This window comes from Macaca thibetana, chromosome 2 (genome assembly GCF_024542745.1).
Source record: "Macaca thibetana thibetana isolate TM-01 chromosome 2, ASM2454274v1, whole genome shotgun sequence".
NCBI classification, from domain to species: domain Eukaryota; kingdom Metazoa; phylum Chordata; class Mammalia; order Primates; family Cercopithecidae; genus Macaca; species Macaca thibetana.
The window spans coordinates 112472679-112486417 of record NC_065579.1 but is presented as its reverse complement, the minus strand read 5'-3'; the positions used below and the strand labels follow the sequence as shown (position 1 = coordinate 112486417).

General features: G+C 45.5%; 1 protein-coding gene across 5 annotated transcripts in view; it reads right to left on the bottom strand.

The window, feature by feature from the left end:
* FLNB (filamin B) overlaps positions 1-13739 on the bottom strand; it is a 166480-nt gene that overhangs the window by 60458 nt on the left and 92283 nt on the right. For all 5 annotated transcript variants that reach the window (XM_050781117.1, XM_050781113.1, XM_050781114.1 and 2 more), the window contains exons 7-16: positions 13200-13362; positions 12283-12480; positions 8844-8981; positions 7120-7246; positions 5994-6130; positions 4448-4641; positions 2789-2902; positions 2025-2168; positions 1649-1772; positions 1172-1332 (exon numbers count right to left, since the gene is read on the bottom strand). In XM_050781117.1, the coding sequence (XP_050637074.1) occupies positions 1172-1332; positions 1649-1772; positions 2025-2168; positions 2789-2902; positions 4448-4641; positions 5994-6130; positions 7120-7246; positions 8844-8981; positions 12283-12480; positions 13200-13362 (1500 nt within the window). The remainder of the gene's footprint in view (positions 1-1171; positions 1333-1648; positions 1773-2024; positions 2169-2788; positions 2903-4447; positions 4642-5993; positions 6131-7119; positions 7247-8843; positions 8982-12282; positions 12481-13199; positions 13363-13739) is intronic.

Below are 13739 nucleotides of genomic sequence, written 5' to 3'. Positions count from 1 at the left end.
ATGTTGCAGACTATTGGAATAAAGGCAGAAGAGGTTAAATGGATGATGTCAAGACCACTAGACCACTACCTTTAGGCACAGAACATTCTACTAAGGTTCCCATTTACATGTAAGGTTAATTTTAATCCCTAGGATTTCAAAATTCTCTCTTTCAGGATCCTGCTCACCCTATCTTCATCATTGCATACCTGAAACTTCAAATCACCTCTCTCTATAAAAGTTTAAGGGCAGAGACCACTGTCATTTGCTTCAAAGGCATCAAAGTAGAACATATCTAGAAGCTAATTGCATTTCAACCAAAATATTGATGAAAGTTTATAACAAACTAGTCTCTCTCCAGACCCCTGCTTTTAACCACTGAACACACTGCCTCACTTTTGTTAGAAGGTGGTAATAATAAAAGTTTTTTTCCTTCTTGGTTGTAAGGAGCCAGAGAGAAATTGAGCAGCGTTCTCAAGACAACTTCCCTGTCACTAGAACACAAAAAGGAGGCCAAATGCAGTGGCTCATGCCTGTAATCCCAACACTTTGGGAGGCCAAGGCAGGCCTGAGGTCAGGAGTTCGAGACCAGTCTGGGCAACCGTCTCTACTAAAAATGCAAAACAATTAGCTGAGTGGCCAGGCACAGTGGCTCATACCTGTAATCCCAGCACTTTGGGAGGCCAAGGCAGGCGTATCACCTGAGGTCAGGAGTTCGAGACCAGCCTGGCTAACATGGTGAAACCCCATTTCTACCAAAAATACAAAAAATTAGCCAGGCATGGTGGCCTGTAATCCCAGCTACTCGGGAGGCTGAGGCAGGAGAATCACTTGAACCCGGGAGGCGGAGGTTGCAGTGAGCCAAGACCATGCCATTGCACTCCAGCTTGGGCAATAAGAGCAGAATTCCACCTCAAAAAAAATAAATTTAAAAAAAAAAATTAGCTGGGTGGTGTGAGCCTGTAGTCCCCAGCTACTTGGGAAGTTGAGGTGGGAGGATCACTTGAACCTGGGAGGCAGAGGTTGCAGTGAGCCAAGATCACACCACTGCACTCTAGCTTGGGTGAAAGAGTGAGACTCCATCTCAAAAATAATAATACTAATAAAATAAAACACCAAAAAGTAGATGAGACATGCACATGAGTGGCCAAAGAGAATCCAAACCTACTCCACTCCAGGCTCCAACACATACCTGAGATGCAAAGAGAACTTTGATAGTGTATCGCCCAGCAGCAGGAGGCACATATTTGACTGTAAACGTATCATTGGCATTGTGAATAATGTCAAAATCCACGTCTTCCTCATCTTCACTTAACACCCGGGCATCACACTTAATGCCAACGCTGACATCACCTGGAACAGACCAGCTTATTAGCACCAGCTTACAAGAAACAGCATGTCCTGTGCAATCTCTTCCAGCTCAAGTTAACACCCCCAAAAAGCAATTGGGAAGCTTCTAGTAAGAAACTTGAGAAAAAGTAAGGATTTAGGGAAAGAGATGATGGATTAGCAAAGACACCACCAAGGAATGACTCAGAGGCTCAGTAGATGATTACTTATTCAGATGGACTACTTCCTAGTTCAAAGGGAATTGCCCTCAAAACGTTATGAGAAGAACTCCCTTCCCCAAGAAGCAATGATCACTGGGTTGAACGAGGCCCTTTCTCACCTTCCCCAGCCTCAGTACAGTCCACTGTGAAGTGTGTAGGTTCATTTGCCTTCAGACCACTTCTCTCCACTCCTGGCCCAAACACTTTAACCTTCTGAGGATGGCTACCTTGCCCGATGTTGACCTAGAGAGACATGGAGAAGGTCATCAAGTTCTCCTCCACTTGGACCCAGTAAAATACTAATAAAAAACATTGTTAGAAATAGTTCTTCTGGGTGGGCTGGAGCACTCTGCCCTTCAGGCCCCTCCATCATTCAGTTCCCACCAGGGACGGGTTCCTTTCACATGTCTGCCTTGGCCGTCAGGCATGGATCCCAGACCTGGTGTATGACCAAGCGTTTCTATACAACAGCCAGGATTCTGCCTCACAACCTACCCTGAAGGGGCTGTGCGGGATGTTCACGCCTCCCCAGACCACAGCAATGGTATGCTTGATGGCCTTCACCGGAGTGTATGAGCAAGCATATGTGCCGTCCATCCGACTCTTCATCTGGATGTCAATAGGTTGGCCTTCCCCATCCTGCAAAAAAACCAGAGCTAGGACCAGAGGTGGTCCTCACATTGTCTCTATCAAACAGGGCTACTGTGGCCTCCCAAGACAGCCAAGTCACCATTTGCTTATACAACAAAACTTCATGGACCAACTACAACGTGCCATGTTTTCACAACGTGATGACAACCTGTGACAAAATATAACATGTATTTATTTTTAGTTATTAAAAGCAAGTGGCCCAAAAACAAAGCTATGGCCACTCAATGCTTCGTAATTTCAATTCCTGCATTTAAGTCCTTTGGCCAAATTCAATTAGATTAAATAAACATACTTTTTAAATCCTTGTTTACAAATCTCCCACCATGACCTCAGCAGCTTCAGCCACACCAAAAGACATTACAGAATAACCTGAAACAAACAAGCCTCATTTCCACAGAACACAAATCAGAAAGATTATTTTTTTAAAAGCCCAGTACTCTACATGGTAGTCTCACTGAACCCTCACATAACCCCATAAGATAATCTTCTTATCATTTCAAAGGTGCAGATGAGGAAACTGAAGATCAGATGGACTCAGCAACTTGCCATTACATGGACAGATCTTGTTACCTGACAATTACCTGCACAGGTGGCCCCCTGAAATTTACCTGAGCAAATATCTTTAAGGGAGCTTTTCCAGCATCCTTAGGATCCACAGTGAACTCGGCCAGGTTGCTGACAATGCACCCAGATTTCTCCAAACCTGGCCCATATGCTCGAACCTGAAGCAAAGGCAGATAATAAGTCTCTTTCTGTGTAATGCCCCAACTAAACCCTTATACAAAGACAGGTAACCAGGGGATGGGGGAAGAACAAAATGACCTGTGTCTGGTTTTACAGTATCCACATAAGAGGATGGTTACGGGAAGTAAAGTGCTAAAGTAGGTTGTAACTTAAAAACAAACGTCTCTCCCTCATAAGGGAGAAAACTCTCTAAACAAATCCAAACCACGGCCTGAAGGCCCCATGAGGCCCAGGATGGCTTTGAATGTAGCCCAACACAGATTTGTAAACTTTCTTAAAACATTACAAAATTTTTTGCAATTTTGTTTTTGTTTTTCTTCATCAGCTATCGTTAGTGTATTTTATGTGTGGCCCAAGACAATTCTTCTTCCAATGTGGCCCAGGGAAGGCAAAAGATTGGAAACCCATTCTAAAACCATGCCCAAACTAACCCATGCTCCCTGCCTTATTCTGAGTTGACCTAGAGAACTTCTAACAACTGGGGCAGAGACCTCCAGTCATGCCCAGTTTCAATGTTACCACTTTGAGGGGACTCAGAATCTTTACCACGGACATTTGCCCTAGAGGGCAAAGGAATAGCATTTGGCCAAAAAGGGGTAGCTACCAGCCCAGACTGACATCAGCCTATGGACAGCTGCCCGTGTGGGCCAACAGTAGCACACCTGGCATGTGGGGCCAACTCCCTGTCAGCCAGGCTGGCTTAGACTTAATGCTTATCAGCCTGCTAATGGTTTGAGAGGAAACTCTTGGAAACACTGCTCCAACTTAAGAGGCAGGGAACTAGGGGAAAAAACCTCCTTTATCTATGGAGCATCTTGAAATAATAACTACAGAAAATGGCTATAAGACTGACATATGATCCCTGGAGTTGCAAGAAAATAACAGCTTATGGAGCTCCCTGCATGGGCCAGGCATGAGCTAAAGGCTGTCTTTATGCATGCCACCTCTTGAATCATCGTAGAAGCAGAGACTACTATCATTCCTGTCTTATAGAGGAAGACACCAAGAGTCAGACAGGTAAGTTACTGCCCAACACTATAAGAAGTGCTAAGTGATCCTACCAGGATTCAAATGTAGGCCTGGGCTGGGTGTGGTGGCTCACGCCTGTAATCCCAGCACTTTGGGAGGCCGAGGCAGGTGGATCACTTGAGGTCAGGAGTTCCAGACCAGCCTGGCCAACATGGTGAAACCCCATCTCTACTAAAAAATACAAAGATCAGCTGGCTATGGTGACGCATGCCTGTAGTTCCAGCTACTCGGGAGGCTAAGGTACGAGAATCGCTTGAACCCAGAAGGCAGAGGTTCCAGTGAGCTGAGATCATGCCACTGTATCCCAGGCTGGGCGACAGAGCAAGACTCTGTCTCAAAACAAACAAACAAACAAATGCAGGCCTGTTTCCTTCCTAAAATCCAAATGATTCCTCTCTGCCGTCTCTCAACATGCTGCTTAAGGCAACTTCGGGCATGGGGGTGAGGAACCAGGGGCCAGGGACAAGAAGATAGAAGCATAGCAGCTGATTCACCAGATCAGGGTTGTAGTCTCCGGTGGCTGGGTGGATGAAGGCCATGTACGGGCTATCCTTGATGTCTTCGTCGTCACACATGATGTGAACAGCATATTCGCCAGGCTCCTTGGGCCAGTATTTGACGTCACATGATCCATCATTCTGGTCATCGTACTCAATCTTTGCCTGAGAGGGGCCTTCAATGGCAAACCCTAGGGGGTGGAGGTAGAAGGGTCTCCCTGGTTATATGGTGGAAAGCACCTATTCTATGTTATGACAGCTCATTCCTGCTGCCTCCCTAAAAGCCAAGTGTTGACCAGAAGATTGAAATCTATTTGTGTCCCTTTCTCCCAAAACCAAGCTCATCGAGTCTTCAGTAGAGATGGAAGGGGTGGAATATATATATATAGTATTAAATACATTATATGTATTTTATCATCATCCAACAGGGAAAGTCCAACCAGCAAACCTTTCTGTTGGAGATGTGGCAACATGTGGCAAAAGCCTTGAACCAACACCCACTCTTTGCACCACCAAATCCACTTCTGGGTTTTTATCTGAAGGTAATTACCAAGGATACACAGTCAGCACTGTTTTCATAGCAAAACCTTGGAAATAACTAGAGAGCCTGACAATGGATACAGCCATACAATGGAATTCCATGGAAGCCATGGAAAATGAAGGCATACCCTATATTTACACATAAAGATATAAAGACTTGTCCAAGATATTTTCTGCACCAAATCAATATTTGCATGCATACGTACAGAGAAAAAAGTCTAGAAGGATACACTAAAAGGCTTAATATTATCTCTAGACTATGAATATACAAGACGATTAATATCATCTCTCTAGAAGGGAAAAATAAATGTGATTTCTTGTTTTTCTCTTTTGCTGATTGCTATGACCTAAAACAGGGGTTGCTAAACTACAGTCTGAAGGCCACATCTGGCCCATTGCTTACTTTTGCAAATAAAGTTTTACTGGAACATGGCCACACCCATTTGTTTACGTATTCCTATAGTTGCTTTCAGGCCTACAATGGCAGAGTCAAATAACTGTGACAGAGACCATAGGGCCCACAGGTGGAAAATATTTGCCATCTGGCCCTTTATAGAAGAAGCTGACTGACTCCTGATATAAAATGATCATATATATATTAGACATGTATTGAAAATATACTTCAGCTGTGCTCCAAAGAAAATATTTATCTTCCAAATCCAAATTTCAGCAAAATTCATTCATTCATTCATTCATCTAAACTATAGGTCAGTCAACACTATTTGCTAAGTGTTTACTACGTTCCAAGCGTTGTTTTAGGCACAATACCCACATAAGGCTTCTGCCCCCAACTCTCCCGGATGAATGAATGCTGGTATCAGAGGCAACTGCAAATGGAAATGGCAACTCTACAGCAGCACGCAGAGATGGCTTAGGGTGGCTAGGAAGCCAGGAAGCTAAAGGTATTGAGGCTAGGCAAGGCCCCAACATCCAACCTGACGCAGCCCAGAAGCCCTGTAATCCTCAGTCCTCCAGAAGATGCCGGTCAGCTGCGTCCACTTACCCAGAGACCCCACTTCAGAGCCAATGGATTCCACCACGAAGTCTGCCGACCGCCCGACAATCCCACCATGGAGCCCAGGGCCCCAAGCACGGACTTTCTGCATACCCGCTTCAGGGCCAACTTGAACTTCAAAGGGGCTACAGGGAAAGGAATAGAAGCATCAAAGAAGAGTAAAGTAAGGCCTCACTATAGCCATAAGCTGCAGTTCCTTGGCACATTCTTTCCACTTGCCTGATCCTTTCACCTGGCATCCCAAACTCCAGCCAACCCCTTCCTCCCGCAGGCCCCTCACCCATAGCTATTGTTATGTCAACAATATAATGTAATGTGACTGCTTCTGGGAGCTCAGGTGGCCACTAGGTTGACACTCAAGCCACGCTGCTTTGCACCAGCCTCCTGGTCTTTTACCTTTGTGTGCAGGCCTCCCCAGACTATGACTCTGGAAAGTGAGAGAGTCCACATACACTATATCCTGCTTATGCTATAACCAGAAAACTCGGTTGAACGGGCTTTATCTCATACATGAATGAATGTGCTGTAACCTTGGCATGGGAGGCTTAAAAAAAAAAGTGTGGTAGGTATTCAGAACCCAATAATGCCCAAATATTTCTCAAGGCTAACTGAATTTATTCGGAGTTTGAAGTTGCACCCCCAGGGGAGCTGGAAAACACAGAACGCAGAGGGGCAAGTGCACTGCCCACAAGGCAAAGCTGTAGACTGTGTCCCTTGGCCCCTGAAAGCATCACGTAGACGGTCTTAATGTAAATCGCAGCAGATTTTGCCCCGTGGCATTCATGAACAAAGGAGTTCATTGAAAAAGAGAATCTCAGTGTATGTGCGGGCATCTAGACACACAGCCCATTTGCTCTAACTGCTCCTTCTGCCTCCCCTGCCTCCCACCAGCCCCTAACCGCCAGCATTTGATTTAAAGCAAGTCAGCTAAAACCACAGCAACTTTCTGCTGCTTTTGAGAACAGGCCAAATGTCTGTGCAGCTCTGAAAAAAAAAAAAAAGCTTTCAACAAAGCAGATCTCTTTCCCTCCTGCAGCCCGGGAAGCAACCACCCGTGAGTCTGCCCTGGGCCGAGCACCCTCCAGAGAAGACCCCTCTGCAGCAGGAGCCTCACCTCTTTGGAATGTGGTGTCCCCCCCATGTGATGGCAATGCTGTATCTCCCCGGGGTGCTGGGGTAATACTCGAATGCGTAGACCCCATCCAGAAAGCCTTTCTGCTTCACCAGCTCCTCCAGACCCTCTGTGGGAAAGAAGGAGACAATCTTTCCAATACAATCCTAGGCCCAAAATGAGAATCAAAAGGACAAGAAGGGAGAGGCAGCCACACTGACAAAACGTAAACCATACATAAAAACCAAGTGGACTGCCCCAAAGTATGGGACCTCTCCCCACCAAGCCTGGGAGATTACTTCAAAGCTAAAAACACAGCCATCTCTGCTTCAAGGTATGAGGAAATGGAGGACTTCCCAGCTAACTGGCTTTAGAAATCTCACTTGGCTACGAGGGGCCCTGAGGTCCTGAACTCCCTGGACCTGTGTAAAGATAAATCCAGTCACATTTCAGTATTTCCCAATAATCATAGCTACCCTTCCCAGTCCCGCACAAAAACTGGGGAAGAAGCAAACCTTTAGAAGTATTTGGTATGAGTTTTAAGTTAAGTGTTCCAGCGTATCCTTTTCCATCGAAAGCTGGACAACAAAAGCAAGAAAGTCCTTGGATGCTATCTGCAAGAGGACAGGTTTTAGATGCGACGCTGCAAACTCTAAGCCCAGCTATCAGGCAGGAACCTGTTTTGTGTTGAGCCCTGAGGTTTGGCCAGGAAAGCTGTTGAGTCAAGCAAGTATCCAAGGTCAGGAGAAAACACACACACGTGCATGCACGCACGCGCACACACACACGCACACACACTCCCCTCCTTGGCTCCTGTTGCAATAATCTGGGAGGGAAAATAGCCCCCAAGCAGCTTGACTCCAGGTCTGGGCAGTCTAGAACCTTGGCTACCCTCAGGGCACAGCCTGCCCCAAAGCCAGGTGCTGTGAAGTCAAATATTAACTTTCCGGAGCTCAGAATGCTCCTGCCCCAGCCTGTTGGGAACACAGAGGGTAAGAGCAATCCTGATACAGGAAGCTCAAGATTCCACAGGCATGGGAGTAAAACCACTAAAGGCTGCTACACCCGAGACTAGAAGTGCTGAAATGCTTCTCTGTTCCCAGGAAAAAAGTGAAGACACCCGTCCCCACATCTGCTGTCTCCTTCCCCAAAAGAGGGAGAGAGAATAGGTTGCAGGGTTTAACCTGTCCCTCCACAAATGGCATTTATCTACAAACAAAACTTAATCTTAGGGAATTTTATTCTCCTTCTATAAGCACTGATCATAGTAATTAAGTACTCGACATAATTTCATACTCTATAAAATGTAACCTGTAGTGAGAAAATCACTGGCTTTGGAGACTGTGCTTGAATTCCAGCTCAGATGCTTACAAAAGCTGTATGACCTTGGGCAAGAGCCTTCCTCTCTGAGCCTAGATTTCTAAAATAAAAAATGAGCCACTTGTTTCCAACAGCAGCATTTCCCCAACTCCTTTACATCACTGCTTTTTCTACTCCCAGAAGTCTTGATGCAATGTAAAGCTGTCAAGCCACCCACTGTCTGCATCCAGGGCAGACATTACTAATCAATCACTGCTGTCTTCCCCAAGGAGCCCAGATAGCCTCAAATCCTTGACATAGCCTTCTGGGGTTATTGAGGAAAACCAGCCGTGGGATGAAATCCATATGCCATGACTGCAAAGTTAGTCAAAACCACACCTGAGATAGAGAAACAAAGGAACACTTACTAGGACCCTTCACGGTTACACTGAGCTCCCCACTTCCTGCAGCTTTGGTGTCAACCTTGAAATCTGCAGTCTCCCGGATACGGACGCCCTTGGGTTGCAGGCCTCGGCCACTGGCCCGGCAGGCATTTGGATTGCAGGCTGCAAGCACAGTTTTGACATCAATTCAATCTTTCATTCTTTAGTCAGAGTCGTGAAAGCCAAGGTAACCTGGAGCCACCCGCCAAGAAAATATTTGCTTTGCACAAATAGTATGTAGTAGTTGCCCAAGACCAGGGGTCCCACTCAGGGAGCACACCAGGCTAGCAAATACAGACACAACATAACTTTGTCCAGTCACACCACAGAAGGACTGGAGAAAAGCGACTTTGGCAAAGAAAACAGGAGAGCACAGCAAATCCATGCTGTGCTCCTGGTACCAGCATTTAACTTTTCATTTGTGAAAGGGAGTTAAGGCCGAGTACTGGACATTATTCAAACCTCACTGCCATACTCAAGGGCTCAGTAATTGGATAGACTGGACTTTTGCAAGTCTTCTTGGAAAATGCAGTACTTGAAAATGCCTGTCTGGGTTCCAAAACCTGGGTCAGCCATTTTTAAGTGTCTAAATGTTGTTGTCTTCCACCTGAACAACCAGGCAAAAACAACCAACACAGCTTGGAAAGAGACCAGTTCAGCCCCACCTTGGCTGAGGCAGACCAATCTTTTAGTGCTGTCTGTTACAAGGCCTTCAGAATGTGGGTGGCTATAAAGGCAATAATTAGCAGTAAACACCACTGCTGATTTCATTTCCGGGTCTAGCTTGAAAACCTAAAGTTGTAAGTCTAAAAGTTAAGGACAAAGATAGCTTCTAATATCCCTTATTGAAATGTCCACAGAACTACTGTTCCATGGTATCTAGAGGTTGATAAAAGATACCTTTATGCCCTAGAATAAATCCTCTGCCCAGCACGGACAACCTTTTCAGTAAATAGAAACGGGAGACTAGTGGGGGAAATGTCATATTATTAAGTGGCTTTTCCTTTCAAATTCCTTTCAAATACTGCAAATTTGACAACTCTCTATACAGGAAGGTCACAGACTTCAGAAGATGGGACTCTACTTCATAGACGGAAGGTAATTCCTTCTCTGGTTCATCCTTCCTGCAATGGCCTTAGTTGGCTATTTGGCAAAGAACTGCTTCCCAAAGAGTCATACATATACTCTTGGAGTTAGAGATGATTTTAGATGTTTTATGGATGAACATAAGCTTATGGTGGCACTTTATGGCAAGTGACTTCGGTTTTCCATTGTGAAAGTGATAAAAAGTTTCTTTTAACATAAAATCATTTACACCTGTAAACCCAGCACTTTGGGAGGCTGAGGCAGGGAGATCGCTTGAGTCCAGGGGTTTAAGACCAGTCTGGGCAACATAGTGAGACCCCATCTCCACAAAAAGAGAAAAATTAGGCCAGGCATGGTGGCTCATGCCTGTAAATCCAGCATTTTGGGAAGCCGAGGCAGGTGAATCGCTTGACATCAGGAGTTCGAGACCAGCCTGGCCAACATGGTGAAACCCAGTGTCTACTAAAAGTACAAAAAAACTAAGCTGGGCGTGGTGGTGTGCACCTGTAGTTCCAGCTACTCAGGTGGCTGAGGCATGAATCACTTGAACCAGGGAAGCAGAAGCTGCAGTGAGCCAAGATTACACCACTGCACTCCAGCCTGGGTGAGAGAGTGAGGCTCTGTCTCAAAAAAAAAAAAAAAAAGAAAGAAAGAAAAGGGGGAAAAAAAAGGTAAAACATTAACCAGGCATGGTGGTGCACATCTACAGTCTTAGCTACTCAGGAGGCTGAGGTGGGAGGATCATTTGAGCCTGGGAGGTCGAGACTACAGTGAGCCATGATGGTACCACTGCATTCCAGCCCAAAAGACAGAATGAGACCCTGTATCTTTCCTACTGCCCCCCTGCAAATATATATATATATATATTTTTTTTTACAAATATATATATATTTTACATATATAAAATCATTTAGGTCGGAGAGGGGATGTTAGTAAATTAAAAGAAAAAGGTTATTAATTAAATGCTAAATAGTATAGGATGTACAGGCCAGAAAAGAAAAAGGAAGTCCATGAGTGAGGAAAGGTTGGAAAACAATAGTAGAATTAGGAAATCTATTCACAATGCTCTCTTATGTAAAAAAGAGCTTTGCTTAGGAATACGTTAGAATTTTTTTTGCCTGTTTTTTCTTTGTAGACGGAGAAAAGTTGGTCACACCAGAAATAAGTCACAATACAATGACAGGACTTCCTCGGAGGGTTTTAATGTGTCTTAAGAAACATACACACTCATGGAAATTATGAACGTGTGCAACAGTCTCAACATCAAAAGAGTAACTGCTCAGTTCATATAAACATTAAATGGGGCTAGAGTCTGAAGGGCACCACCAGCTCCTCCACTACCTAAAAAAGCCCTAGATGTGTTTAAAGGCAATTAGAAAGTGGGTTTGGGTGCCGGCTGGACAAGCTGTAATAATAACACCTGCACAGGAGTTTCCTAAAATCGCACAGAGCACGGGCTCAGCTAACATTCACAAGCAGCACAAAGAACTGGCAAGGAAGTCCCACCCACCCAGCCCTTACCAAGCAAGAGGCCTCTGGCCCAGTGGTCTCAACTAGGAAGCCAACAGCTTCAGGGTCCAGGCTGGCCCAGAGGTAGGATTCGGAAGAGGAAGCCACGTCTGCAGACGCAGATTCGGAGGACAGAACAGGGAAAGGCAAGTGTGGGTTAGAAAAGGTAGTACAGTTGGAAAACAAAACAAAACAAAACAGAAAAAAAGGGGCAACAAAGTCAGAGGGAGAGAGTCTAACATTTGAGAAAAATGCATATCCCCAGCGCCAGAGGGAGTTTAGCAGAGTAGTTAAGCGTAAGGCCAACAGAGTCTGCGGTTCTAGCCCTACTGATGCCTTGTAGTACTGACACCTAACATTATCTAAGCCTCAGCATCTCCACCTGCAAGCTAGGGATAATAATAGCACCTGCAACACACAGGCTGATGCAATGATTAGATGCAGTCATGGTAAGTGCCTGGGCCAGTAAAGGCCAAGCAATGGAGGCTGCAGGGCCCATGTTGCTGCTGCTAACTTGGGTTATGATGCCGACTCCTCCCACTGCCTCAGTCCCACCTCCCTCAGTGAGGATAATGACTCTCCTGTACATGTGTTTTGGAGAGAAGTAAATGAGTTAATATAAGTAAAGCACTTAGGTCTCTGCGTGGCTCATAGAAGATATTAATATTAATATATAGAGGACAAAGTAAGCCACTTCCTGCTGAAGTAGCCCTGGCAGAAAAGGACAGGCATAAGGTCAGTGTTGGGCCCTGTTTTCCTGGCCTCCCTGCCCAGCTGTGCAGTCAGCTTCCACATGAGAAGCAGATGTCTCCAGCCACCCAGCACTCACCTTCCCCAACCTGCACAATGAAGGGACTCTTAGGAATAGTGTCCCCAGCAAAGAAGACCTTGACCACGTGGGGGCCGGGCTGCATGGGTTTGTACACACATCGATACACCTGGTTTCCTTTGTCTTCCACGAGCAATTCCACAGTGTTCTTCCCCTGGGGATCTTCCACCTCCACACCAATGTCACCCACACCAGCTCCTATGAGAAAGCAAGCATTCCTTGAGCCCAGGTCACCCTCTCTGAAAGCTCACTGCTGCTGAGTGCAAAATGTAAACAGGACCAGTGTGGTGGTTCACACTTGTAATCTCAGCACTTCAGGAGGCCAAGGTGGGCGGATCACTTGAGGTCAGGAATTCGAGACCAGCCTGGCCAATATGGTGAAATTCATCTCTACTAAAAAAAAAAACAACAAAAATTAGCCAGGCGTGGTGGTGCACGCCTGTAATCCCAGCTACTTGAGAGGCTGATGCGTGAGAATTGCTTGAAACCAGGAGGTGGAGGTTGCATTGAGCTGAGATTACACCACTGCACTCCAGCTCGGGCAACAGAGCGATTCTCTGTACCCCTCCCCCGCCAAAAAAAAAAAGCAAACAGGAGACAAGCTCTCAGGGAGGTCCACACCAAGATGTTAACTAAGGGTTTATGGTTGAATGTTTCCTTTTTCTGCATTTTCTATTTACTACATGGAAAAGAAGCTGACAATTCAAGAAGTATGTCTTATTCAAGTGAAGCTTGAGTATTTTAGAGAAGAAAAGCTGGTTTTGAAAAATCTAATGTAACACATTTGAAAAAACTGTCTTTGTGATTATTTATTTGATTTAAAAGACAAAAGGTCAGGCCTCCAAGTTCCTGAAGATTACATTTCAGCCTTTGGAAGGAAGCCCAAAGGTCAGATCCATGGAGGAGAGGCACATTACCTGCCGTGTAGATGTCAAAGTAAGTGGGCTTATTGGCGATGTTCCCTACAGCTTCCAACCCTGGACCTTTTGCAGTGACTTTACTGGCGTCTCCCTGGGCCTTGTCAACATTCACTTCAAATGGGCTCTTGGAGATGTGCTGTCCTGCAAAGAGGACTGTGACCTGTAGGTAACAGATAGGTGAGAAATACATAATCACTTCTCTATGCACCCAGCAAGACTGCCATCAAGCCACATGCATTGATGATCACCTCTCCTACCCTCCCATGATGGCACACACAAGGTGTCTAGAATGAGGAGCCCTGGAACCAAGTTTAACAGCCTGAATAGGACTCCCACCTGGCCCCTTCAGCCACACAGCTGGGTCTGAGGCATCACACCTTTAGCAAAATAAAAATGCTGACCTTAGATATGCTTAGTCTCTTTAATAGGAAACAAACACATTTCAATCTCTGGACATTGAGTCCTTTCAGGGGGCTGAATGGGCCACTATCCCTCAGAATAAAATGTACAGTTCCAGGATTTCAAATCCACAGCCAA